This window comes from Stegodyphus dumicola, chromosome X2 (genome assembly GCF_044657685.1).
Source record: "Stegodyphus dumicola isolate Sdum_Otavi_A_Nest chromosome X2, ASM4465768v1".
In the NCBI taxonomy this organism is placed as follows: Eukaryota; Metazoa; Arthropoda; class Arachnida; order Araneae; family Eresidae; genus Stegodyphus; species Stegodyphus dumicola.
In genome coordinates this window covers 99,753,717-99,781,375 of record NC_140781.1, presented here as the reverse complement: position 1 = coordinate 99,781,375, position 27,659 = coordinate 99,753,717, and the positions used below count along the sequence as shown (strand labels likewise).

The 27,659-nt window shown below is 33.7% G+C and overlaps 1 protein-coding gene across 2 annotated transcripts in view; it reads left to right on the top strand.

The window, feature by feature from the left end:
• Window positions 1-25,548, top strand: part of LOC118192459 (sarcoplasmic calcium-binding protein-like) — a 31,188-nt gene extending 5,640 nt beyond the window's left edge. The window contains exons 2-6 of one of the 2 annotated variants that reach the window (XM_035363437.2): window positions 2,344-2,396; window positions 2,867-2,980; window positions 9,791-9,923; window positions 11,372-11,475; window positions 24,998-25,548. In XM_035363437.2, the coding sequence (XP_035219328.1) occupies window positions 2,344-2,396; window positions 2,867-2,980; window positions 9,791-9,923; window positions 11,372-11,475; window positions 24,998-25,165 (572 nt within the window). In that variant the 3' untranslated portion in view covers window positions 25,166-25,548. The remainder of the gene's footprint in view (window positions 1-2,343; window positions 2,397-2,866; window positions 2,981-9,790; window positions 9,924-11,371; window positions 11,476-24,997) is intronic. The other variant, XM_035363438.2, reaches the window with a different exon arrangement.
• The last annotated feature ends 2,111 nt before the right edge of the window (window positions 25,549-27,659 follow it).

The window sequence follows — 27,659 nt, the reverse complement described above, 5'->3', positions numbered from 1 at the left end:
AGATCTTAGCTGGCACACCCTGTATAATAATCCTTTTTATCGATATTATTAGATATTATTCATTATCATTTATGCCTTTCTTTTAACCTACATAGGCAACTCATCGATGCGTACACATTAGTTATTCATGCAATGACCTATGGCTCCCCGTATCTTCTATCTAAAGTATAGGAACTAAACTCAGAAGAAAGTTTAGAATAAGCATTTTATTTACTTGCGAGCCTGAGGATTACAGAAGCTACACAATAACATAAAAGATAAGTAGCTATTGGTGGAATAACATTGAAGGAATATTAAAATATGAAGTACAAAGCAAAAATTACCTAAGCTTTGTTCAGACCTCCTTCTTTCATGAAACAATCACGGCTAGCAAAGCTAAGCCGATTGAGTAATTTATTCGTAGGGAGGAGTAATAGATCGATCAATAACTATGCTGCCAAAGGATCTCTTTTTCTTTCGACCATATGAATTGTGTGCTCATATACCCTGAATTTTACCCTTAATTTGCACCCTGAAATAGAAGTGAATGTATGAACAAAATAATAAGCTAAATGATTAATTGAAATAAAGCCTCACATTTATCAGCATCTCTTAGCATATCGTTGTAAGTAAAGTTTTAAAAGCAGAACTTGAATCCATTTGATCCATGTACAATATCTTGATTTTGAAATTATAATATATTTTTAAAAGTGATAATAATTTAAACATTAGATATTTGAAGCTTCGAAACTTGCTTGGTAAGAAGCCTTCTACGTCATTATGCCTTTTATATAATACGAAATCTTTGCTTAAATAATCAGAAAATTAGAGTCAAAATTATAGTTTTATTTCATATTACTATAGGTTACTGTTAATGTTTCATTATTTTCAAATGTCGCAGTTAAAATACTCCTGAGAACTGTGAGAATTCTCAGAAAATTTGAAATCGTGTTAAGCAATCGGGAGAGGAATAACATGAAAAGTCCGCATTGCCGCTGACCACCTGAGAGTTTTTAGGGCAGTGTTTTTCAATTTTTTTTTCCTTCTCTCTTTTCTTTTTTTTAAATAAAGAAGCCACAATTTTTACATTTTTTTTTCCGTCCGTATTTGCTAGAACGTACTGGCAGCGTGTGTGCTCTTAAATAAGTCTTTATGCATACCTTTAGCTTTCAAATTATGTTTTCTATAGCTATAGATGCAGTCTAACAGGAAAACGATTATGCGAGATCGTTTCGAAACCACTTCTAGCACTAAATTGAAAAGGTCAGAATTCCCATCTCGAAAACGAAACAAGATAAAGAAAAATTTTCAAATACGAAACTTAAAATTCTAAACACAAAACATTTATGTTTTGTGTTTAGAATTGATAAAACGGGCTCTTTGCCCTGAGTAAATTGTAACAAATTAATTATAAATTTTGCTTTTGCAAATATATCATTTAATACTAAAATGTATTTTCATGCGAGAAAGTAATAATTTGTTTAATCAATTAATTTCTGCTTATCTAGTTTGGTTTGGTTTTATTAGATTACGGCAAAGCACTCGAGGGCTATCTGCCTTAAGGGAGGGAGGCCTTCGTGGAGGACTTTCTAAGGTAAACTGGCTCGTGTACTCGCTACACATGGGGAAAACCACGAAATCGCCAATGCAGAGAGCCCGTTCGCGGGATTCGAACGTAGGACCGAACTACCAGTGTTCAGGGACGTTACCGCTCAGCCGCTGGTGGGCTTCAGTTTATCTAGAAGAGCCTTTTTACAGTAAACAAGAAATGCTGCCCAAAAATTATAGACAGTTGCAAATTATTTCTTTGATACAGTTCTTTCCCCTGGGATATACTAAGAGATTAAAAAAAATAATTGCAGCATTTACATATATTTTCTCCCTGCCTTCTACATTATCTGCCATTTATGTTTTTTTTTCCGCCACTAGAAGCATTACAACTGTTTTGATTTGAGAATATAATCTCTTTCGTACTGTAAACGCCCGACTACTGGCCAAGCGGTTAAGACCTCTGAATATTGTTAGATCGACCTGGTTTTGATTTAAAACTCGAACGGGCTAGTTGCCTGGTAGGTTTCCATGACTTTCCCCATGTGTAACATGAATACGAGCCATTTTCCCTCAGAAAGTCCCCCTCTTAGGCAGATAGCCCTCGTGATTTAGTCTAATTCAAATAACATAATCTAACCAGACTGATAAATACTCTACTTCTATACCTTTAGGGTATTTAAAGATTAAACTAAAAAAGATGCACAAAAATTTAAGTGGAAGCCCCAACGTATGAAGTGATCTTTTAGCGCATGCAGTTCTATAGTTCTTACATTTATGAAGGGTTTATTTATAGATATATTTGTCTCTTTTCAGATGCTGACAAGAATGGCTACATATCTTGGGATGATTACAGGCTCATGGCTCTGGTAATTAAAATTTTAATGCAATAGTAAATGCAAGTTAAATGCATATCTTGCATATCTTGAAGAAATCGTAAAATAGATCGTATAAAGTAATAATTTAGCATTAGACTACTAGTTTTACACAATGCATTAGAAAACTAATAACTGTAGTCTTAAAAAAAATCTTAGCTCAAATCATTTATTTATATTCGTCCTAGAAATCACTTAAAAAGAAATTTTTAAGTTACTACACCTTCTTCACTAAGACCTTTTCTCATGAAAATAAACTCTTCCAAAAGAAAGAGTATATTCCAGTAAATGTTGTTGTGAATGTTGTTTAAATTTCGTTTTTTTTTTTTTTTTTAATAATTTCCTAACAAAACAGCTAACTAATCTTTGCTACGTAGTTTTTATATCATAAAATATGCAGTGAACCGCTCAGGTCACTTGAAAGAAATTTCAACATTTAAAAAATAAACAACTTTGCCTTTCAGAGAACAACATTTCAACAAAATAATGGAGAATACAATGAAGATATCCATCGAAAGTACTTGACTCACAGCAAGCAAATGTGGGAAAGTCTGTGCAACGATTTGGGTGGACAGAAGGTAAAGCCTTGTTAATTAACTTGCAGCAGAATAAAAATTCATATGCAGTTTATTTACTTAATATGAGTGGGTATGCTTTACTATGTATTTGCGGTTAATGCTGTAACTATTATGATAATAAATGTGCAAAGTATTATTTGGACAACCTACACTACTCGGTTGAAGCTAAAAAGTGTTTTGCCGTATTTTAAAAAAAAATATATATAGAGAGAGATAGATAGACAGACAGATAGATAGATAGATAGATAGATAGATGTAATAAAACTGCACCATTGTGATAAGCTGATTTGGTGAAAGAAAGTTGCAACGGATTGACGACGGTTCTCTGCGTTATAACTTGAAGAGATTTTAATGTATTACTTGAAAACTGAGTAGTTAGAAATATGGCACTAGAAAGAGGACTTGGCCGTAAATTCCACACATAAAATCCATTTCTTGATAATGCACATCATCACTATGGGTGCGCTATGCACCCCCACATTTTTTTACATCTTACATCTTAAACAACTGGCGAATTTAGAAAAGTAAACTTTGTGTGGCTAGCGACAGAACGGAAAGCAGCAGAAGAGATGAGCGAAGAAAAGAAAAGGGTCTTAGACTCGATACTGTGACCGTGCTATTGCTAGGTGCAACGTTTGCCGGTTCAATGAAGTGACGCCCGAAGGCACATGACATATTGAGCACTGGACGTGGAGAGAATCTCTGGCACGTTAAAGAGAGGCAAGTTAAAGAAGAGGGAGTTGCGACGTAATTAAGCTTTTATACGAATTCCATTTTAGATCACATGACAGTTTAATGTACAAGTATTGAATTCAGACGTCACCGATAAGTATGCAATACATATTAAAAGACGCATCTTTTTCCTTTAGTTTAAGAAAATTTATTGCTCTGTTATTTTTAGAATGAAGAAAAGAGTTAAAGGGCTATTAATTTATTATTTAAAAGCTAGATTTTATATTTTACACACACACACACACATATGTATAACGTGATCAGAACTTAAATTCTAAGTAATGGTAAAACAGTCCTTATTACTTTAATTGGTATCTTTTTATAAATTTCTAATAACGGAGCACTCCTTATTACTTTAATCAATATTTTTTATAAATTTCTAATAGCAGAGCACTCTTTATTAATTTTTAGGAAAAAGCATCTGTCTGATAGTTTACTTAACATTAATAAGTAACGAAGATTTCAAATTAGGTAAAAAAACATTAAGAACTAGAAAATGAAATTTTCTCCGTTTCTTTTATAAGCTATTTTCTCCCTCCTTCCAGCATGCCTTCGTGGTGTAACGGTAGCACACTCGGCGTGTATTCGAGTCCCAGCAGGAGCATTGCTCCTTTTTCAAGTCTCCTGCTTTAAAAAAAAACCTAACGACTCTACACTTTCATAAATGTTTTTGGTTTTTACTTAAGACATAATTACTTTTAATTCTTTACGATGACTAGTGATTACTGTTAATACAGTGCTTTTCTAAATTTCGTCCACGCTATTATTTTATTTATAAAATAAAAGCGTCCACGTTATTAATCGTCCACGCTCACAAAAAATGAGAAAACATCAGTGGTTTCACTGGCGACTTGGGGGACCCATTAAGCTTCCGAAACTATTTGACACGCTCTAGAGTACATTTCAATTATATACTTGTTGTAAATACGGTGCTTATATCAGAGAAAAAAAACGCATCAAAATGCAGCAGAAAATTAGGCAAAGCAGCAACCTTTTGTTTAGCCTATATTTTAACCAAGGCTCTATCGATTTCAAGGGCAACAGGTGTGGTCCTTCATTATCAGAAGAAAAGAAATTCTGTGAAGAAAAGAGCTGTATTTATACCAAAAATTCTTTTCTGTTTATTTCCCTCCCCATGCTAAATATATCAACCGCCTAATCAAAAAACGGCTCTTTTTTAAATTATGTTTTTCGCACTCTTTGCTTCTCAGAATCTTTGCTTTCTAACAAACTCAATTATTTGAAATCAGTTTCCATTGACTGAGGATTTTCTCCCGTGGTTATCAGTAAAGTCTTTAAAAAATTTGTCATCAAAGAAGAAATTCCGCTGTTACAATTAACAGTAATAACCTTGCTGTTCTTCCATTCCATCCTTCTATCAGTTTCAAAATTTCACGGATCTTCCAGTTTAACTTTCAAGTTATTTTCTTATCTATCAATAGAATACATTGTTCGATTCTTAAAAGATTCTATTTCTGCTTTTCATTCTTGAGGAATCTGTGGCATATCTGTACAATGTTGTTTGAGATATATCGACCAAACTAGAAGAGCATTAAAATTTCGCCTCAAGAAATACGAATCTTACGTCCGAAAAAAAAAATCAACAATTATTCAATAGCTAATCATTGTTTGATATTTGAGATCACAGTTTTAACTTTAGGGCTGCAAAAATTACCCAGAAAGCTTATTCAGTCGGTGAATTGGATTTCTTTGAAGCTTTTCACATTCACGATGATTTATGTTGTTTAGTTAATGACATCAATTCTAATTCAGTTCTTCCTAACCCTTTTTAAAACGCTGTTAACCTAATTTTTCATGTTTCGTTACAATTTCTGTGGACATATGGTGCTATGGAACATATGCCATATACCTTTCTGTTCGTTTTACTGTTTGGTTTTTTGTATAAATACAGCTGCCTTCTTTGTAGAGTCCTAATCGTCACGGCTAGCTGAATGGTCAGTGTACTGGTTTGTAAAGGGGAAGAACGTAAGTTGGGGTCACATTCGTAACCTCTTCACTTCAGTTTTTTACCTTCAAGCAATAAGATCCATTTTACTACGGGAGCCCACCAACGGCCGAGCGGTAAAGACGCTGAACTCTGGTAGTTCGGTCCGAGGTTCGAATCCCGCGAACGGGCTGGCTGCATGGGCGTTTTCGTGGTTTTCCCCATGTGTAACGTGTATACGAGCCAGTTTCCCTTAGAAAGTCCTCCACGAAGGCATCCCCTCCCCTTAGGGAGATAGCCCTCGTGTGCTTTGCCATAATTGAATAACCCAATAACCCATTTTACTATGTGCTGTACCTCCTGGGACAGCCACAGCTGGGCTTCAACAGAATTCTTATACAAAGATTCCGGAATAAAGTAACCAGAATTATTAATATTACATGTACATTCTGGTTCTTCAGGAATTCTGTCCTTCATAGTGATATTAAAATTAAGCCAATAGATTCTGAAATCCTGAGATATTCACATAATCACATAAGCTGTGACAAACATGAAAATAACATTATCAGACAAATAGGAAGCTATGTCTATATTGTGGAGCAACCATACAAACCTCCGCGCACCATTCATCACAATTGTGAATAGTAGCATTGTAAACATTTTCATTTTTCTTATTTAAAACCTGGTAGAGGTGTAGACTTACGAAACCTTACAAAGCTTTATGGACTTCATTTTTCTCTGTTATAAATTTATTTAAAACTAGGTACAGCAGATATAGACTGTACTTACATGATCTCACAAAGCCTCTTGGACTTAGTTCTTGGGTTTGCGATAAAACGTTCACAGCCGAACTGTGATAGTCATAGCTCGATTGGAAACATGTGACATAGGTTTGATCAAAGAAAAACCAAAATTATCTAGCACTTGTATATATTTTATTTTGTAATCAGATATTTTAAACTATATTATTTGATCGAATATTCAAGTACGAAACCTAAAGAAATGCTTATTTTAATTCCTACTGTATGATAATTGCTTATGCTGGCATTATATGGAGAAACTTGGAAACTATATATTTTCACAAATTTACTTCTTTACGTAAGATACATACAGATAAAGTGTATAAGACCTTACATATAGTTGGATTAAATTTTTTTATGCATTAATAGCCTTAGGGGAAATGTGCTATGCCAGAGTAAAGGCCAGGCAGGCTGTATACTTCGATATGAATGATAATCTCCTATCTCCAATGAAAAATTTATTTTCTCCTGTTCATGAGGGACCTACGCCTGCAGCCCTCAGAATCCATAGAGTCTTAGTTAAAGTATGCGCCAAACAGAAGATTGCTGCTTTGCCTAATTCTGGGGTGCTTATAGTTTTAGTGGCACACAGATATAGACTAAGCTTATGTGCGAAACTATTATTGAAGGAAAAAGAGGTAGAATGAATGTGTGGTAATCTTCGATATTTTTATGTTTGTGTGGCAGATGATACGGTGACTGGAATAAGGTGGGAGAACTACCCACGTCGGTACTATCAGTAAATTTAGTTCTCCAGCCGAAATTTGTTAAATCTTCAGTATTCTGGTAGTCCTTCTCCTTTTTTTTTTTTCTTTCATATTCAACTGGTACTTCTAATATGCTTTCATTCAGTCACTACTTAGTCAGCTGGATGGACAGCTACGTAGTTCATGTTCCTATGTACACGAAGACAAATTAATACACAGCTTATAAAAATCTCTTTATTAGTGCTAAATATGTATATTTAAATATTTCTATATTTATTAGTGCTAAATCTCTTTATTAGTGCTCTATGTGTATTCTTTGGTAGCATATACTCTGAACTCTACGTTGAAGACTAAGTAGCGAATTTTCGCTATGTCTTTAAAAGAATGCAGAAGGAAGGTTTAAACAACTTTTTTATTTAAAACTAAATTAAAACAGACGCACGCACGTCGTGCTCACAAATCACCACCACTTGTGGCTACGTAACAGAAAATTAAAATGTAACAAATTACTAGTAAATTAAGAATTCTAATGACTGGCTCCTTAGCTTAACTTACGCTAAATCGGTTGCACACAGCCGAGCCGAGGAATATCATTATAAACTGGAAAGGTGTCGAACACAGAACTAGAGAGCTAGAGAGCTAATTTTAACTCTCAGCATAAACATCGGAACTAAGTCCGCTACTAGTCTTGAGTTCTTGAAACGCAGCTTAAATACTGCTTCTGAAACACTTTCACAGTTTGAACCTACGTCATACATAATTTACATTTCGGCAGAAAACTGAAATCAGGAGGAACAGGAAAGTCAAACTAAAAATATAGATACAATAACACGCCGAACAAATATTAATTTAGAAGTCAAACAAGAAAAATCAGCGTTATACTATACAAAGCACTTTTGCAGCTGAGGATGATGGTTCGGTAAAACCATCGAAACTAGTCCTGCGAAAATTTGAAAATATAACGCTGATTTTTGTTGTTTGACTTAATTAAAAATAATTGGTTAGAATAAATTAAATCCTTACAGTGATTGTTGTTAAATCTACATTATATCAAACTGTGCATACATTTTGGATGTTTCTTTCATACGAAAATTTATCTTCGTGAGTTAAAGTTGTAAATAAAATTATAATTGGAATTTTATTTAAGAATGCAAATCAGAGCTTTAACAAAGGTTGAAAGAAAAAGGGACGAAGAATGACTTTTCAAGATAAATGAGAAAATTATGTACTTCTGTGGTACTCTGCACAATAAAATTTTGTCTTTTATTTGTAATAAAGGTATGTGAGTTCCAAAAGAATACTTTCACGTCACCATTACAAGATGATTCATAAAGAAACATTTGAAATATTCCATGGCAAACTGTGTTTTGAGTTGAAAAGTGTAACAGTAGAAATTTCTTACAGGTTATTTATGTATATTATGATAAATATTTATTAAGTAAAATTAACTTAAAATGACTTTATTTTCTTTAAAAAGTTTAGTTTTGTTAAAAAAATTTCTGCCTGTAAACTTCTTTCAAGGATATAGTGCATTCGTGCCACATGTAATTTAAGTTTAAGACCACCGTTTTAGTAGTTAAGCTTTAAGAAATCTTAACAATACTCAAATAAATGTTTCTTAAAAGTAGTACAGAGGAAATTACTCATGATTATTTATTTTAAAATGATTAACTTATTTCAGTCTTCTCTTTATTTTTAAATTTTACTAAAGAAATAGTATACACACGTATCTCTTATTTAAGAATGAGTTTTCAATGCGAATTAGAAAACTGCCAACTGAGGAGGGGAGGATAAACTAGTCCTTGTCTGGAAGAAAATGCAATTATTATCGAATGATGGAAAAGTTACTATCACAAATCATTAGCATAAAGAGATTGCCTACGGAAAAATACAAAAGGGAAAAGAAAATTACATAACAGCAATGATAGTGTATAATGTGGTAGTATTTGGGAGTTGTTTATATCCACAGCAATACGCAATTTAATCGCACGTGATCCAGAATGCATAAATATGGTTAAAACATCTTTAGATAATTTATTGCTCAACTGTAAAAGTAAATCAAGGGTACGATCATTAAGCTTCTGTGTAACATTAACGCCTATAGAAATACAAGAAAAACTACAGAAAACTGCAGATACACCGTGAAGTGAGGAAGAAACGCTTTTAACAGACAAGTACGTAAAGACGAAACTACATAACCAGAAGAATTTTTTCGCCAAATTAAACTGAATGAAAATGCAAGTAAATTGCTAACAATAGTTTTCCTGTGTTTTTTAAGCCTTCGTATTAAGCATGATTTTAAATTAGCCATAGATGACGTCCTTAATTTTATCCCCATAAATTCGGAGTTCACTGTATAACCGTATAATCACGGCTTTTACTAGTAAATACTCTTTGAAGTGTTCTTTCACGATCAAAAACTGAGCTCAATTTCAGTGTATTCTTGTGAATTCTGACGTTAGTGAATAACTGAATGGTGAAATAAAAATTTATTTCGGTTAATTCATTTTAATTTCAGTGAATTCTAATTTCTTTAAATTACTTCTAATTTTAGTGAATTTTTATAAGGTGAAATCTATGTGTTGTATATAATACAATTTAACCTTTTAACCTATTTTATGAACAGGACGGTAAAGTGCATTTTCAAGATCTGGTGAACTTTTTATACGAGTTGACGAGTCGAACGAGACACTTCGAAGAGTTGCCTGACTTTTTGCAGAATTTAGCAATTGAAGTGTTTCATATGGTGGATAAAAAATGTAATAATTTGCTTTATTTGTATTTTATTTCTTCTTAGCCATAGAAACTTGAGCTAAATATTTAAACCGCCATATGTAAAATTACAATGAGATTTCACTTTATATTCCTAAGCGTTTGTCTACTTTTTCTATCTAACCGTTAGCTCTTACCTATGCTTGTAACAAGACTGCACTTCGGATAATAATACTAAAACAAACACGCAAGTTTATAAGACGAAATTAACTTAAATTCATTCTAGACTTCAGCTTGGATTTTTCCAACTAGATATTTAAGAAAGTTAGTGAAACTTGTTATCAACGAGAAAATTTACAAATTTTAAATAAAGCTATTTACCGTAAGACATGAAACTTAAATAAACACCACTTGTTTCTGTAGCGAACGAGTGTAAACAAAAAAGACAGCTGACAAAGAGATTATTTCGTAGACAATATAAAAATGCTTTACACCTTCAAATTCCAGTCTTCATTAGCAGATCTCACAAATTTTCTGTGTAACCACATCTCAAGAACTACGTTCACTCATAGAATCTTTGTGCTCCAGCTGTAATACTCTTCTGGCACATTCCTTTAACTTATGTTTCTAAGCTAAGCTATTTATGTCAAGTAAATAATATGCAACTGTGTATGCATCAGCTTTCTCTACGAATTCCTTAATGTAGTTTGCCCTATTAGTAGCTGACCGGTAGAGGGCTTAAGACCGGTAAATACTGGGAGTTTGAGACCGGGTTCGATCCCAGGCAAACGGGATAGCTGTACGGTTGGTTTTCGTTTTTTTTTTTTTTTTTTCCTATATAACGTGAAAAAAAAAACTAGTTTCATTTAGAAGGTCCTCCTCGAAGTTATTCTTTCCTTTAGTCTGATAGATCTGGTGTGATTTGATTTATTGAATAGACAGCCAATCTTAATGTAATTCTATTACTTTGAAGCAACTCTTCATTACATCTTTTCATTTATTTTGCTTCATAAAGGAAGTCTAAATTTATCTCGACTCTTAAATTCTGCATGCATATCACATTGGGTACTGAAAATTTAAAATTCGGCATCAGAAAGGTGCAATATGGGAAGAGGAAGACTGAACAAATGTTACGAAGCACATAGTTGATTATTATAGTAAGAGCAATTAAAGTCATGCCCGAAACATCAGGCCCACCAGCGGCCAAGCGGTGAAGTCGTTGAGCACTGGTAGTTCGGTCCTGGGTTTGAATCTTGGCCAACAGACTGGCTGCATGGGTGTTCTCGTGTTTTTCCCCATGTTTAAAGTGTGTACACGCCAGTTTCCCTTAGAACGCCCTCTTCGAAGACTAACTCTCCCTTTAGGCAGGTAGACCTCGAGTGCTTTGACATAATTAAATTAAATAAGCCAAACCCAAAATATTACTTTGTTTCATTTTAATCTTAATTTATTCACTTTTATTTATTTTTTTCACTTGAAATTCACATTTTTTCAGGTGACATGTTGTGGGACAGAGATGAATACCGCTTTGGATCTGTTATTTGGTGCTATGTTACAGAGCTGAAGGAAATAGATAGAGCCTTTGATTCAATGTTGAGTGTAAGTAATTGAAAATACAACATATTGTCGTTGTATGTAATGTAAATTCTCGTTGCATGCATAAAATACATTATGTGTAATGCAAAATATACACGGGAAAAGTATTAAAATATCTAAAAATTTAATGACTAAAAATGACATAAATATTGAAGAAATTCGCTGATTTTTAGTAGATATATTTTTAAAGCCAAATATTCACCATGCGATACGACGGCCATATAATACTAACTAAAATGTTATCTGTATAAATTTCCAATTTTCAGACTTCAGCTAGGTAAGTCTTATAAAATATCTACACAGAAAATTTCCCATGAAACAGACCTATTGACAATTTCCGTCTATTACATCTACTGTTATGACATCTACTGTCTATTACATCTATTGAAGTGACTTAAAAGTGGTGTTGTGAACCAAATAACAGATATGAGAAAGCTCGATTTAAAATTCAAAATCATTTTTATAAAGAGTAGATAAATCGTTTCTATAAACCGACAATTTTCAAAGAAATTGTTAAGTAGGTTTGGTTACAGCATTTTCGGGGCTTTAAGCAAACACGCTTGACGTTCCTTATCAATGAAACTTACTAATATTTCAAATCCAAATAGTTAATTAAAATGCAATACTTTTAATATTTGTTACCTATGTAAATGAAGTCTACGCGATTTTCTTAAAGTCAACACGCTGAGGGTGTCATCATTGCTTTTTACTCCTTAGAACTAACGTTTTCAGTTTACAGAAATGGCAAGAAAATTCAACTTTTCTTAACTTGAGCACGATCTCAAACAATTTTTTACGAATTTCAGTTAGGAAACACTTCTCTCAGTTTCAACAGTACTCATTCCTGAATGACTACTCCTTTCTAAAAAGCCCACCAGCGGCCGAGCGGTAAAGTCGCTGAACACTGGTAGTTCGGTCCGAGGTTCGAATCCCGCGAACGGGCTGGCTGCATGTTTGTTTTCGTGGTTTTCCTCATGTGTAACGTGTATGTGTAACGACCCAGTTTCCCTTAGAAAGTCCTCCACGAAAGGCATCCCTCCTCTTAAGCAGATAGCCCTAGTGTGCTTTGCCATAATTAAATACACCACACCATCTTCTGATCCGCTAAATACACCACCTTTCTAAAAAATACAACATCGCAGAGTTAATTCTATTTTTGGTATCTTACCTAAAAACTCACATCTGAATGAAAAAAAAATTAAATTATGTTGTTGTTTATTTCTATTAGTGAGATTCCGTTTATTCTATTAGTGAGATTCTGTAAGCTTCTCGTTCTGTGCCCATGTCTTTGGCATAAATATTACACTGATTTTGACTTCCTGTACCTTCATTTGTTGTTTGTGTTAAAACATGTTGCAAATTTTGCAATACATTGAACAGCTTCTATCCAGTTTTCAAAATCGTAAGGGTACCAGTGTACTCTCACTATATTGAGGTGATCAGATCGTTGTTTCAACACAGAAAGTGCTTGATCTGTAACTGGATTAAACAAACATTTGATTTCTTTCCCCTTGAACTACTGTAGTTTCTTCGGACTTTTCGTAATCAAGCAGTATTTTTTTTTTTTTTTTCTCTTTTGTCGAATGTCAGTAATGTCTTTGATTTTTATTAGATTTATTAGATTTTGGAGTTGAATGTTCTGGACTGGTTTGGATGTTTTTTACTTTATTTCGCTTTAAAATTATATCATTCTTATTGGAAGACCCTTTAGAAACAGTATACTGAAGGACAAATTATCATAAATTCTCAGAATTTAAATGTGAAGAAATAATCAGGAAATAGATAAGAATAGCTGCAGCATATTTTGTGCCTGACAAAACTAATAAATGTCTGCTGCATAGCTTCCAGCTGGTTGTACTCTCCAGCCAAATATAAGCATTCAAGAAAAAGAGAAATAACAAATTATTTTAAATTAGCATGGCTTATTTAACCGTCTTACATAGCTATTATACATGTGTAAACATATTTTAATGGCTGAAATAAGAAACAAAAATTATTTCCGTATTTTGAAAATGTATTGTATAATTAATAGCCTCAAATTACTCATTTGGCCACATGTCTTTTGAGTTATTTTCAACTGTCTAAACACAGCGGACACGTCATGGACATGGCTGGTGTTTGGCTTCAAAGCTGAGTTATGTACATGTCGTCAGCTGCGATATTCAATCAGAAGTTGAGATGCAGTTTCAAATTTTGAGCTCTTTATACGCAGTTGCCGTACTTTAATTAGTGTGTAATTAAAAAAAACTCTCACTGTGTAAGTAACTAGCTCATGTAAAAGCTAACTTGGAGAAATAAAACTATAAAGATAAAATTAAATTTAAAAAAGTAATATCGTCTTCAAAGAAATAAATAAATTCACGTATTTCAATGTTCGCATATTGTACTCCATGTTTGGACCATGTCAGCTACTCAGATCTTGGTTTCGTAAGTGTGCTTAACGACAGAGTACAGTATTTTAATATTTTATCTATTGGAGAGCTACGAAAATTTTAACAAAGGGCTTGCATAATATTTATGAGAAGAAAATAAAAAATTATAAATAAATGTATTACTCATAACAGAAAAGACAAATAACTGTGTATAAAAAGAAAGTATTTAAGAATAAAATATTCTTCAAAATTAATTCTTCAGAATTATTCAAAAGTCAGTCACAAAATATCACATAAATTAAATAAAGAGTAAATTTGATTATGCGTCATAATGTTGCCAAAAGCTTTTATTTTCTTCATTCATTTCAATTTATCATTCAGAAGGTTCTCAAACCGAGGCATGATTTTTTTAAATAATTTTTACATAAGGTTTTGGATTAAATTGTGTTAAAGATTGTGCAGTCAAAGAAATGTTGCTGAATCTAAATTATGATGTACAGTCAAAAAAAAAAAAAAAAAAAAACGATCTTGTAACTACTACATTTTGATGAAAATTAAACAACAGGACTTCAGTTCCTCATATTGATTTTAAATGCTTTAAAAACCCACAACAAATTACTGAAAATAGACGGCATTTTTTAGCATCTAATCTAAATTTTATGCTCTCTACTAAGCGCTTAACTGAACTGAAACGGAACTAGTTTAATGATATAAATGGCGTTAAACACCTGGCTGTCTGTGCACGAGGTCCTACCCCAAATTGAACGCAACAAGACTTGCAAATGAACAGATCCAACTGGACCATTGAATAGCTTACATAAAATGGAAGCAATGAGTTTAGAATGTCAAGATACTGCACAAAGACCAAAACAATTTTTTTCAAAAGAAGCTGTCGAGCTGGTGAGTAGTGATGAACAAATGGTAAAAAGCAGAAATATAAAATGTTACAAAGAATATCTGTGCAATGCAATTAAATGGTGCCTGCAGGAAATTAAAATGTTATAGAATACAAAATAAGAATGAAAATATGGAACATGAACAGGTAAATTAAACAATTGTTTGGAGATTAAGAATAGCATTCAGCCTCTTGCTGTTTACATATTCGTTGTACCCATAGCTACAAATTCTAACTTCTGAGTTATTAATTTTTCTTTGGCTATCATGAAAATTCATGGCTATGTGATAGCAGTATGTCCTTAACTGGACCATTTTTAATTCATCTTGAATTCTTTTGTTGCAAACGTACAAAGGAGAATTTGCAATTTCGCTAATATTTTTCTTTTGAGTGAACATGACAGAGACAGTTTTATCGATGCTGATCATTTTTTTCTAGCTTTCTAGCCATGTCTCAAGAGCACATCTTTCTTTGAATTAAAGTATTTAAAGCTGTAGAGCGAATAAGTGAACAAATGGTGAAAAGTATTGAGTATTTGCAGGAGCAAAAAACATGAAAAATGACCAAAGCTCTTGGCGGGATATGAACTCTTAATCTCCCGTTCGCTAGCAGGACTTGCTACCAGTTGTAGCACGAAAGCATACAACGGGACCAGACGAGATTCTAATTCTCGAGAAGAGAAAGACCAAGTCGAAGTAATAATTATTCACACGCAAAATGTATGCTTTTTTTAAGGGGGGATAGATAAACAAGCAAGCAAAAGGAAAACAAGAAGCTGAAATTAGAGACAAATTTAAAAAAGGGTTCGCTCGAACCCTCTATGTTTCGTCACTGATTTTATCCCTGCCGCTTCGCAAAAATGTTGTTGCTTGGAAAAAGAAATGTTGTTGCTTCGGCTGGCGTTCCTCCATAAATCGGTGCCCTAAGCGGTTGCCTACGTCTCCTATGCTTGAAGCCCTCAAAGATCGATAGTCAAAGCAAAGAGTGTAATGGGCAAATTATTAAAGGTGTGAGTTTGGGAACATTTTATTTAAAAGCTTATAAGGTATTTCTCCCGCCTACTTAGCGAGCCTTCGTGGTGTAGTGGTCTGCATGCTCAGCGTGTAATTGAGAAGTCCGCGGTTCGATTCCCGACGAAGGCGTTGCATATGTTTCATCTCGCCTGCTTCCCAAACATACCTAATGTCTCTACAGTGGCGCCCAAACTAAAAGGGTGATAGATGATGATGCTCCTCACCCAGGATTTGGCGATTGGGGTCCCCTAAAAACCCCAGTCCCCCTTTAAAAGGGGGAGTACTTAAGGTATTTCTCCCGAGTATATAAGGTCTGCAAGCTCAGCGCGTAATTGAGAGGTCCGCGGTTCGATTCCCGGCGAAGGCGTTGTATATTTTTCATCTTGCCTGCTTCCCAAAAATACCTAATGTCTCTACAAGTTATTTAATTGTCCTTGTACATCATATGCCAAACATGTATAGTCAACTGTAAAAAATAAATAAATAAGTAAAATGTATGTTTTTATTTTAATTTATTTAAAAAGAGCTGCTGAGGCGTTTCTTTGCTAAATACATTATCAAACAGAATCTCCTTGAATCTTCTACGATTATGAATTCCTCATTAAAAATGAAACCTTAAATAACATGGTGTTATAAGAATTAAACTTCTATTACTTAAGCATAATTAGATGATTCGCTTGCAAATCTTAACACTTAAACATTTCTTAAAAGTATGTTCTTCTAACGATAACAGTTACTTCCTAAATATCAGCAAGTTATCACACTCGCTATAATCAACTTAACCAGGGCTTAATTTCTGAGATTAGAAGGGCCAAGGCCCTATAGGAGGTCATCAGAAAGGTAAATAAAAATAAACACGTAAAAAAATAAATAATTAAAATTAAATAAAGTGTAAAAAGATAAAGAAATTAATAAATTATGTTAATTAATGATACCTAGTACCCACCGCTTATTAAACTCTTTGTTTATAAACTCAGCAGCTTATTATGTTCAAATTTCCGGGAGCCAAAACAAATACGAGGGCAATTCGGAAACTAACCTCCATTTCACTGTAAATAAAACACATACATAGACCGACCAATTTTTTATCTGCATCTGAAAGGTACAGCTGTCCTCTATTTTCAACATAGTCACAATGTTTATTCAACCACTTGCCATAGCGTTTTACCAACATAACCAATCCCTTCTGCATAAAACTCAGCCGAGAGCGACTTCAACCAACTTGCCGCAGCGGTTTGAATTTTGTCATAGTCAGTGAAGTGTTGTGCCCCAAGCTACATTTAACAGATGGTAATCAGAATTAGCCAAGTCCGAGCTGCAGGGGGGGGATGTTGAAACAGGTCCCATTTGAATTGACGCCAAAGATCTTGTGTTCTCTGAGCACTGTGAGGGCGAGCGTTATTGTGCAGGAGCAGAGCCCCAGATGTCAGCAGGCCGAAGCGTTTGTTCTGGATGGCTATTTACAGTTTTCTCAAAGTGTTACAGAAGGGCCAAAATAGTCTGAGAAATGTTCGGAAATTGCTGTGAAAGTTTCAAGATTGTGAATCGACGGATCTGACGAATTTTGTCGTCAATTTGTTTAACGAGATCCTCACTCACTACAGACCTTCTTCCACTCCTTGATACATCATGAATGTTCTATCTTCTTTGAAAAATCTCACCCACTGACCGCTACACCTTCACTCATAACATATATGACATATAATTCACGACAAATGTCTGCTGTTGACAGTTTTTTTGCTCAAAAAATCGTATTTTTCCTCTTACTTCGCATTTGGCGAGATTTTCAATAGCTGCACACATTTTGTGACTCTATAACTAGCACACGTGCGGCTGTACAGCACTCTCATTAGGATAGCAGGAAGCTTATTGAATCACAGACTGCTTGATGTAATAGTGGTTGCGCTCTGCCTACTACTACTAGCGCCACGCCACAACGGAGATTAGTTTCCTAATACCCTCGTATATTTTAATAAATAGAAAACCGCCGGCTATTTAACACATCTCCTCCGCTTATTAAACTCAGATTGGCCCAAGAGTGATTTTTTGCGTACCTCTCAAAGATTTTCATTTGCCCATTAATATAACGTATTGTGGGCCATGATTTTATCTATGCAGTATTTCAGTAAATTGGGTAGAAAAACTTTCCTACTGCTTTCCTGTCCCTGTACCTGTAAGACAGTGTTTAAAGAGTTCTTTGTTGACGCTGGACTTCAGAGGGGCAGAAATTCCATGTCTTAAAGTTAGTATAAACAATTCTATACATAAATTGCATAAATGAGTGAGGGTTCGTTCTCGAATACCAGCTAATACGAGGTGTAAATGCAGCGTCAGTATCAGATCTTTTAAGGTTTCCACAATCAGAATTGTCCTTTTGAAATTGACTCCTCAGAGAGTTATAAAAAACAGTTCACGAAAGGCTTCTGAACATAATCGCACATTTAAAGTCTTTGAATGGGAAGGAATTGGTAACTGTAAATTGAAGAAAAAGCAAGGAAAGCATTGGTCGTGTTTGGAATCATGAAGTGGCAGATCCATTAAACAGAGGGCAATCTGTCCACTGGTTAGAAATCAAATTTTGAGATTTGAATAATCACTGGTGGAGGCATTCTTTTTAATTTGTTTTGTGGTTACCTTGTAACATAACGAAATAGCAAGCAAAAAGACTTGAGCCACTAATTCTGAGATTCTTCTTTTCATTTTAGGGTATAATAAAAACTTTCAAATATCATTAGTATGTTTAGTAAATGATGAATAGACTTGAATTTTGCGAAAATGCAAGCAGTTCGATAAAAGTAAGTAAGTCGGCGTATCTTCTAAATGTCATGCATTTTATAGATATTGGAAGGGCTAAATCTTTTAAAATCAGTTAAAAACTGTCATTGAAAATGTATGACTTTTATGTAGAAGAAGCCGCAATTGAAAACTTTAGCTAATGTTTCAGAATCAGTGAATGAAGTTATGAGAATTCATTTTTAGAATATGTGTCAATTCCCAACAATATGGATAACGTGTAAAAAAACTATGAAAGTGTTAAAAGAAATGCAGTATCTGGCAGAGAACCTGATATAGAAAGAAGTTGTAGAGTCATTAGGTTATATCGATGGTTAAACGAGAGATATCTGCAATGCACCCGCCGGGATTCGAACTCCAGGTCTCCCGAATACGGATCGAGCGTGCTTCCAGTTACACCCCGAATGCCTGCGGAAAGAAGAGAGAAACTGCTTTACATGCTGTCCCTTTTAAAGGGCGACTGGGAATCAGGGGACCCAGTCGCCAAATCATGTGGTGACGAATTATTGTCCACCACCTTTGTAGTTCAGGCGCCCATTGGTGGGTCACTGGCATTTTTTTTTTTTTTTTTTTTCTTTTTTGATGTCACAAAACTGAAGAAAGCCGCAATATCCTCGTCAGGATTCGAACTCCGGACCTCCTGAATACGCATCAAGCGTGCTTCCAGATACACAACGAAGGTATGAGAAAAGGAGGGAGAAAATACCTTATAAAGTGATGACATACTCTCATCAATCAACAACTATCGTTAGAAAATAACTGCAAATTTTAATACAAATCCTTGAAATAAGTTGCTAAGCAAAAACATCTATCAGCAGTGTTGCAAACTTGAGAATACAATTAAAAAGCTAATGCTGAACAATATGAAATTAACGCAGATGGAATAGTAATTAACGCAGGAGGAATAGTTGTTTGTAAAAGATAAAATTTCATCAAAAATGCTACTATAAAAATATTTTTGTAAAAAAGCAGGATTTGCAATTTATAAATAGCCGTTTAATTACACTCAGTAGCTTAATAAACTCAAATACGTTTGGAATGAAAGTGGTTTTAATAAGCGGCGGGTACCGTATAATTAAGTAATAAATAAAAATACCGGATCTCATCTTATGTGGAGCTCCAATTTGAATTATGATTTCGTTTTAAAATTGAGAAGTGCCTGATACGGCCTCCGCCTGAATTTAGGCCGTGACCTCTGCATTACCACAGATTATAATTTGACTATTCCTGGGAGATTACAAATTAAGCAAGAATTAAAAAAATGAAGATGATTATTTAATAACAATAAATGGTAACAATTAGGTGAAATGCCATGAAATTTACAAATTTCAAAAACCAGACCATTTGAAACAAGGTAGCTGGTTTTCTCTTTAGTTGATTATGCAGTAGAGGGCATTTATTAGTCTTGGACGGCAAGGACCGACTATGCAGCCTCCGACTAATGTTAAGCTCTTTCCAACTCAGATAGCTAGAGCGGTATTAACGATTTTGAAATTAGGCGACTGTTTCCACAAAAGACCTGAGTTACAATTAATATTCACTAACTTTTTAAAATCTTCTGAGCCAACTTTAAATTGCATAACCTTTTTCTGCGAAAATATGCGACGTGAATTAAATGGAAGCTAGGAGCAGTGTTTAAACTAAGCTTAACTGTTAATAAAAAATAGCTGTCACATTCTTATTAAAGTGCTCCTTTACCTTTTTTTACCAGCCCGTTCCCGAATGGAATTTGACTTATGAGTTTTGTCTTTTATCGTTTACTTAAGTACCGAACCAGCCATGAATGATTTGCTCGCGAATTTTTACCTTCAGTACGGATTTAGTCAACGCAAATTCTGAAACATTAAAAGAACACAGAGAATTTAAATTCAGCAGCTTAAAATGCATCAATATTACACCATCATTACTTTTGAAAGATTATAAACTAAACAACTACTCATCGAACAGTAACATGCCCGAATGCTGCGCTTTCTGAGATAAAACAGCCCTTAAATTTAGTAGGAAAATCCTTTTTTTTTTTTTTTTTTTTCACTGCTGTCACTAAAATCTCCCAACTAAAATAAATTAGGATTAAAATTGTACCTTTCTCCCTCTTTCTTTTTGAACTAAGCCACTGATAACTAATGCAGAATTTGTCGATGGCATATCATTCGGGAAGCAATCTTTAAATCAAAACAAGTAAACCATTCTTCACCAGTTCTTCACTCAGTTATTTTAAAAATCAACTTACATAAATTTGGAAGGTGCGAGGAATGTGAATGAGAAAAAATGGGTAGAAGAAACTGGTTGTTTTGTGGGAGTTCTTGAAACCCTTCAAATTACCTTAACCAATTTGTACAAAGTACAACATTACGTTGTGTTCTAGAAATATTATTTATATATTTTTCTACGGTGTCATTTATATTTTTTTCTATGGTAACAATAAGTAGCATTAGGTTAGTGAATAAATTGATTCGTGCAAATTGATCGTCATAATTGCTTCGTTCTGTTTCTGGTAAAGGGAATAATCTTGTGTATTTCAAAGCCTTTCTCGGCGACAGCTTGACGAATTCCGTCCTATCAGCGTCTATTGGCAAATTACAAATTAAGACCTTAATAGGCTTAACGTGTTTGTGGGTAACAACGTAATGGTCTACGTTAGTTTACTGAAAGAATGAGTTCAGGGTGCGGTGATCATCTGCTGTGTTGGGGAAGATTTTCATTAATTCGGCGCTAATTTTGGACAGAAAAATAGCATTAGGTCTAGAGGAGATGTATTTTGATAGCTCTTTAAAACTAACTCCGTCTGGAGGGGTTATCATTATTGGAGTAGGCTTCCTTTGGTATTGGGGAATAGCTCTCTACTGGGTTAAAGTATTATCGTATTATCGTTTTCGTTAACTTAATCAGCATTTGCGGAATTTAGAACTGCAAATTCATTATTTGTTGAAAGCATATCTCATAATTTCTTCTGCCTCCTTTTAGCAGTTTTTCAAGGATTTCATAAATTCCTGTGTCTTTTCATTACAGACATATTATTATCTATTAGAATTTGTGTCATTAATATGAGTAGTTTTTTCCGTTTACATAGTATTTTTCTTAGGATTTTGCCAAGTAGGGTGGGTGAAGCTTGCTTTACAATATAAAGAATCACTCTTAGTTCTCACTTAAAGTAGTTGAGTCTTGCATGTTTCTAAGTATTTCAAAGGATAGGGCGTATCCATGTCGGGTATATACCAAAAGCCCGTTTTTTTTTTTTTTTTTTTTTTTTTTTTTTTGTCACAGAAGAGCTTGTACTCTTAATTCTGTTTGATACTATCTTCAAGATATTTAATTTCATCTATATATTTCGCATAGAGCCAACGTTTATGTTCATCGTCTAAATCAATAAAAGTATCTATAGGTTTACCATGAATATCGATGCTTGTAAAAGACTTAGCCAAAAGCAAATTCGGATCATGAGTGCCTGTCAGTATGTGTTCAAAGTCCACACTCAACTAAGACAAAAGCTAGTCCAGCACATTCATTCACGAAAGCTGAAGGCAGAATCATGTTTTTACAGTAATCCACAAGCTCCTAAAATCGGTTTTCTGAAAGTGCTCATCTCAGTGTATCATCCCTTTGCGGAAATGAATCATCCACAAGAAGTAATTTTCGCTCTTGCTTTTCATAAACGAACAGTAGTCAGGGAATGTAGGTCGATCCAGTTTCTTTTGCTCAAGTTATTCAAATCTATTATGGTGATGGTGGAATTGCTCCATCCTTTTATTCATGTCCTTGAATTAATTGGAAATCGGCATGATAAGGATTTTGAGGTCTACATTCTTTTAAATTCAATGAAAAGTTCTAGTTTTTTCTAGTTGGTATTCTAGTTTTCTAGTTCTAGTTTTTAAATTCAATGAAAAGTTCTAGTTCTAGCTTTCAGTCTATCATTTTACTTTCGACAGAAAAACTATTTTCTCTTACGTTGTCCTTATCTAGGATTTTGTAATCTACGGCAGTGGACCTCACTGGTTGCAGTTCAACAGTGTATCGATACTGTAGAATAACTTGAAATTATTTCGCAGGCATTCAGATTCGGTTTTCAATTCTGTTTTTCTAGAATCGGAATCACTTTTAAAACAAATAATAGATAAAGGCTATATAATTGTTCTTCTACCATTAGAAAAAAAAATTAACTCATCAATTTAATATTCCAGCAGAACCAATCGAATCTTATTTTAAAAGAACAATTTTTAATCAATTTATAGATGCTGTAATTTTATATTTTAAAGAAAGATTTAGAAAACAGAAAGCAGTTTTGTGTTCATTAAATATTTCAATCATACCTGAGAGTGACCTCATATCTGCAAATGATAATAAATTAGAGATTCTGAAAAAACATATTCTTCACATTTGTCGGATTGTAGTTTTAGTTTTTTGACTACGGAATATAAGCTATGAAAGGAAAGCTTACTGGTACAATACAGTAAATTAACTACTTTAGGAGCTTTACAATAGTGCAACGTAGGTATTTTTCCGAATATACGTAAAAATTAAAAATAAAAAAATTAGTCATCCTGCCTATTACAACATATACTGCTCAAAGATCGTTTTCAGCTACGAAATATTTAAAAATCTACTTCTGAAACAACACATCTGAAATGCGTTCAAATTGACTGTGTTTGTTATACATATATAAAAATATATCTGTAATTGAAGAAATCTGAAATATTTTGGGAAAACAAAAACGGAAAATAAATATAACTTTGTAAAAACTAATATGTCTAGAATTTTTACTTTCATTATACTCGCGCCTTTTTAACCATTTTTTAAAATTGTGACAGTTATTTTTAATCATTAAATGATTTTTACCAATTTTTCAATGATGCAGCATTCCGCCGATTCTGGTAAGAATCCTTGTTCTCGTGGTATCTTTATTTTTTTCTCAAATATTCTTTATTTTTGAATTTTTATAACTTGATAAAAATTATATCAATCCTTGGACAGTTTTAAATAGGAGAACCAAGATTGATAAAGCGTATACTTTAGTTTTTACCAAATGGTAATTCTAAACTAAAGAAACTGCTTCTTTCATGGCAGTGACGATATTCACCCTCTAAACTTAATTTCGTGTACGCCACTGGGGAAATTGATGTTTAACTGATCTTGCAAGCTATTTCTCTTTCGATTAAGAAATCTTTCAAACTACGTATTTCCCTATCTTTTTGAAGGTATTTAAGCAGTGACTTACCATCAGAAGGATAAAATTTATGAATTTCTTTTTACACACTTAAACACCATTTCATCTTTTGTTTTGTTTTGTTTTACGCGTTAAACAGGCAAACGTTTTCCCTCCATGTCTTACTTAAGCTGCCTAAGTCAACTCTAATCATTCTTACTAACTGAGTCATCAGTTAATTATTCACTATTTGGTGATAGTTTAAAGTTATTTTATAATTATAAAGCCTTTAATATTGAAATCTGTGAATTGTTTGAAAGGATAAAATTGATTATTTGAGTGGGACAAATCACAGAAGGTCTAAATTTAACAGACAAATTATACATATTTAAGAGAAGAAGGTCGTTTCAGAAGTCTTTCTAAGGGAGCTTTTACCTAATAAAAGGAAAAAAAAAAAAAACACTTTTACTTTGTGTGGTTTATCTATTTATTTTTAACTAATAGTTAATTTTAAGTTGAAAGACTTTCCTATCACTCTCTTTTCATCCACGTTTTCCATGCTAGAATGTAAATGAGATAGCAAGCGTATATTCAGATTGAGGTAGAAAGATGTGTTACTTAAGCAAGAATTTCGGAAGTAAGTGTTAGAGCCTGTCTGCCTAGTTCAGGATATGTTGCGCCGTGATTTATTAGCGATTTGATTCTGTGGCGTTGAGCGCTTCTAGCCATTTAGCTTGTCTCACCGGATTTGCTACAAACCAATGCTTGGCCTGTGTAAACCCAAGTCGGGTAATTGTTAATTTTGTGTTCGATAAAAGGGCTATCTTCACTTGACTTTGTTTATCTGCAGTTTACGACAAGAGGATTATTCCATTGCAATCTTTCTAAAGTTCACTATTTTATGCTACTAAAAAAAGGTGAGACTCTGCAACCTAATAAAAGAGAAAAACCAGGCCATTGAACCATCGGAAATATAACAGAGAGCAAATTATCCGTTATTCGTGACGTTATTATTTCGAACAGATTTTTTGATATGTGTTACTAAAAGAGACCGCGATTGCATCATGTATAAAGCCCAAATATTTTAGCACATGCACTTTGAAAAGAACTATGGGTTCCTTAAAAATTTTCTACTGAATTCTGAACACGAGTAGAAAGAAGTAAAATAAAATGTTCATTATTTAGTACATGCTTTAAGACTCCTTTCTTACACATTTGGATACACTCCAAATGTATGCATGGGATGCAAAATCATTGAATTTTCTCATTGTTTTTATAAAAATGTTCTATTATAATTTTTTTCTCTCTGCAGAGTGATGACAAAAAAAGAGGTGGAATAACGCTGGAGCGCTTTAAGGAGCTGGTGACTGAATTTTTCACTTCACTGGATGCGAACACTCCCAGCAGGAATATATTTGGACCTTTGGATCCAAACATGGCCGATGAAATTTTGTGTCGTGCTGCTCCATCTTCCCATTAATCGTAGCATTTAAGCTTCCTGTAACTCAAAGTGGGATCAAAATATCCTCTGTTGCTTGTTGTTGATGATAAAAAAGGACTGATTACCATTATGGAAACGTAAAGAAGCTTTCTTGTAATTAATGTAGTCTAAATGAGCTTATCTGCAATGCTTGGATGTGTGGATTAGAGGAATTACATGAAAAATACAAGTAAAAAGAGAAACGTTCGTTTGTTTTACATAGAAATGTAGGTCATGTAGAAATGTATCGCTGATTTATTAAATACAGTCTTTATTTTCTGTTTTTATAACTAGTTCTATGTTCTAATTAAATGTATTTCTGCATGGGATATTATACTTTTTCATAAAATTTTATAAAGCAATAAAGTAAGAAAAACCCTTAATTGATATTTGACATAACTATATAATTCATGCTATAAAAACATAACTTGAACTCGAGTTTTATGTGTTAAATAAAATCAGTGTATCTTTTTGTTGCTTTGTTGCAAAAAAGGATAAAAATGACTTTTCAATAGAACTTAGGTTAGTAATAAATGTCATTAAAAAACTTACTTACAGCCAAAGGATTTCTATATTACATATTCTTCCGCTGTAAAAGATAAAGGTATTATAACAATAACTAAAATTGTTCACAGGTTGCTATTTCTTTAATTATATCATACATTTCATGTTCTATATTAGTGATCCCCAGAGTGATGATCACCGACGACTCCAAGCGGTTGATGAGTTATTTCTGAACAGTGAAACAGCAAAGAATCGAATGAAAGTTTATTGGAGACTTGGAAGTTCTGCTGCGCCATTTAGTAAACCATACATTAAAAATATTTTGTTATTCGGAATACTGCTTTTTAATGACAGGTTGAGTCGTGTAATGTAAGGTTCTATGCTGTAAGAAATCAAAACAAACTTGCTGTCTAATTGCATCCTATTCCTGCTGAACACCTGAGAAATGTCATAAAAGGGTTTCTTGACAGTGTAAAATGTGCGCATTTATTAAAAAATAAATAACTAAATAAAAATCAGGCCTCATTCTTTTTCCTTTAATAAAAATCCACTCATTTGTGTGTTCGATATACAAAATTTTTAATTTTCGAGACCATCTTTATTGAAACACAAGTCAGTCTGAAATCATGCAGACTAGCAAGGTTTCATATTGAACTGAGAAAAGTTAGTCGTCATTTAGTTCCGAAAAGAAACCTCAGTGACAAGAGAGATGATAAGAGAGCTTTTTTCGAGAGTTTTCCATAGGGAATAGAAATTTAATGAAGCACTTTCAGTAAAAGTAAGAGAATATTGATCGTCAAATGTTTCGGCAAAGAAATCTAGTGTTAATAATCCTTTTCATTAAAAATTTATTAGGTTACCGTCCATCTTTACATGTCATCAATGAAAATCAGTGCATTTCACCTGATTTAACCTAAGTAACAAGAGCGCATTTGTCAGTGTGGTTTTATTTTTAGATAATGGATTGGATTATTCAGTTATGGCAAAACACACGAGGGCTATCTCGCCTAAAGGGAGGGATATCTTCGGGGAGGACTTTCTAAGGGAAGCTGGCTCGTATACACATTATACATGTGGAAAACCACGAAAACGTCCATGTAGCCATCCCCTTCGCGAGATTCGAACCTCGAAACGAACTAAATGGAAAGAACTGGTTATATATAGCATTCTTCTATTTTGATCTCTATGCTGACATTAACTTCTTAGAGACGAGAGACGGAATTATTTGCGTAGAGAAAACAGTTCGGATTTTTAATCATTAAAAACCTTCCTTAAATCATCTGTAAAAATGCATGTATTTGATTTATAACATCCGTACAAAGGATTTACCACTGCTTGGATTAGTGGCAATTCTTCCCCTGCGTAATTTGACATTATAAAATAGGATTCAGTGTCAAAACATATAACTGTGCTATTGTAACAGGGAGCATCCATTTAAGTCCTGCAGATCCTTTATTTATATCTTAAATTAAGGCACAGCCTGGGCAACAAATGAACTTCGGTAACTTGCAGGTATTTAAACATAACGGAATGTTAAATTTCAGGTGAAAGTAACGTAATCGGAGACTACTCATAAAATAAACTAATTAAGCTGGCTCAGATATTTAACGACTCGTATTTAAAAACATCGGCCAGTAAGATGCTAAAGCCGGAATGCAACTTAGACAGAGGTGACCACAGTAAGCAACAACAAGTCGCTGTTGTCAGAATCCGTCATCTAAGCATGCAAGATCCCCAGCTTAAAACATACAATTAATTTGCATTCTGGTGAGGAACTCGGAAAGAAGAAGTCATAGAAAAGGCTTAACTCATAATAAGTGGTAAATTAAAATAAAATGCTTTGCAAATGGTACCGCATTTTAGCCGCTATAAGCAGTTTAGTAGTATAAATTCGGTCCTTAAAAACACAATGAATCAAATTGAAAGCATAGGTATATAGTAAGGTCCCAATCACATTATGTTTCGGCTACGCGGGACTTGACTTCGAAAG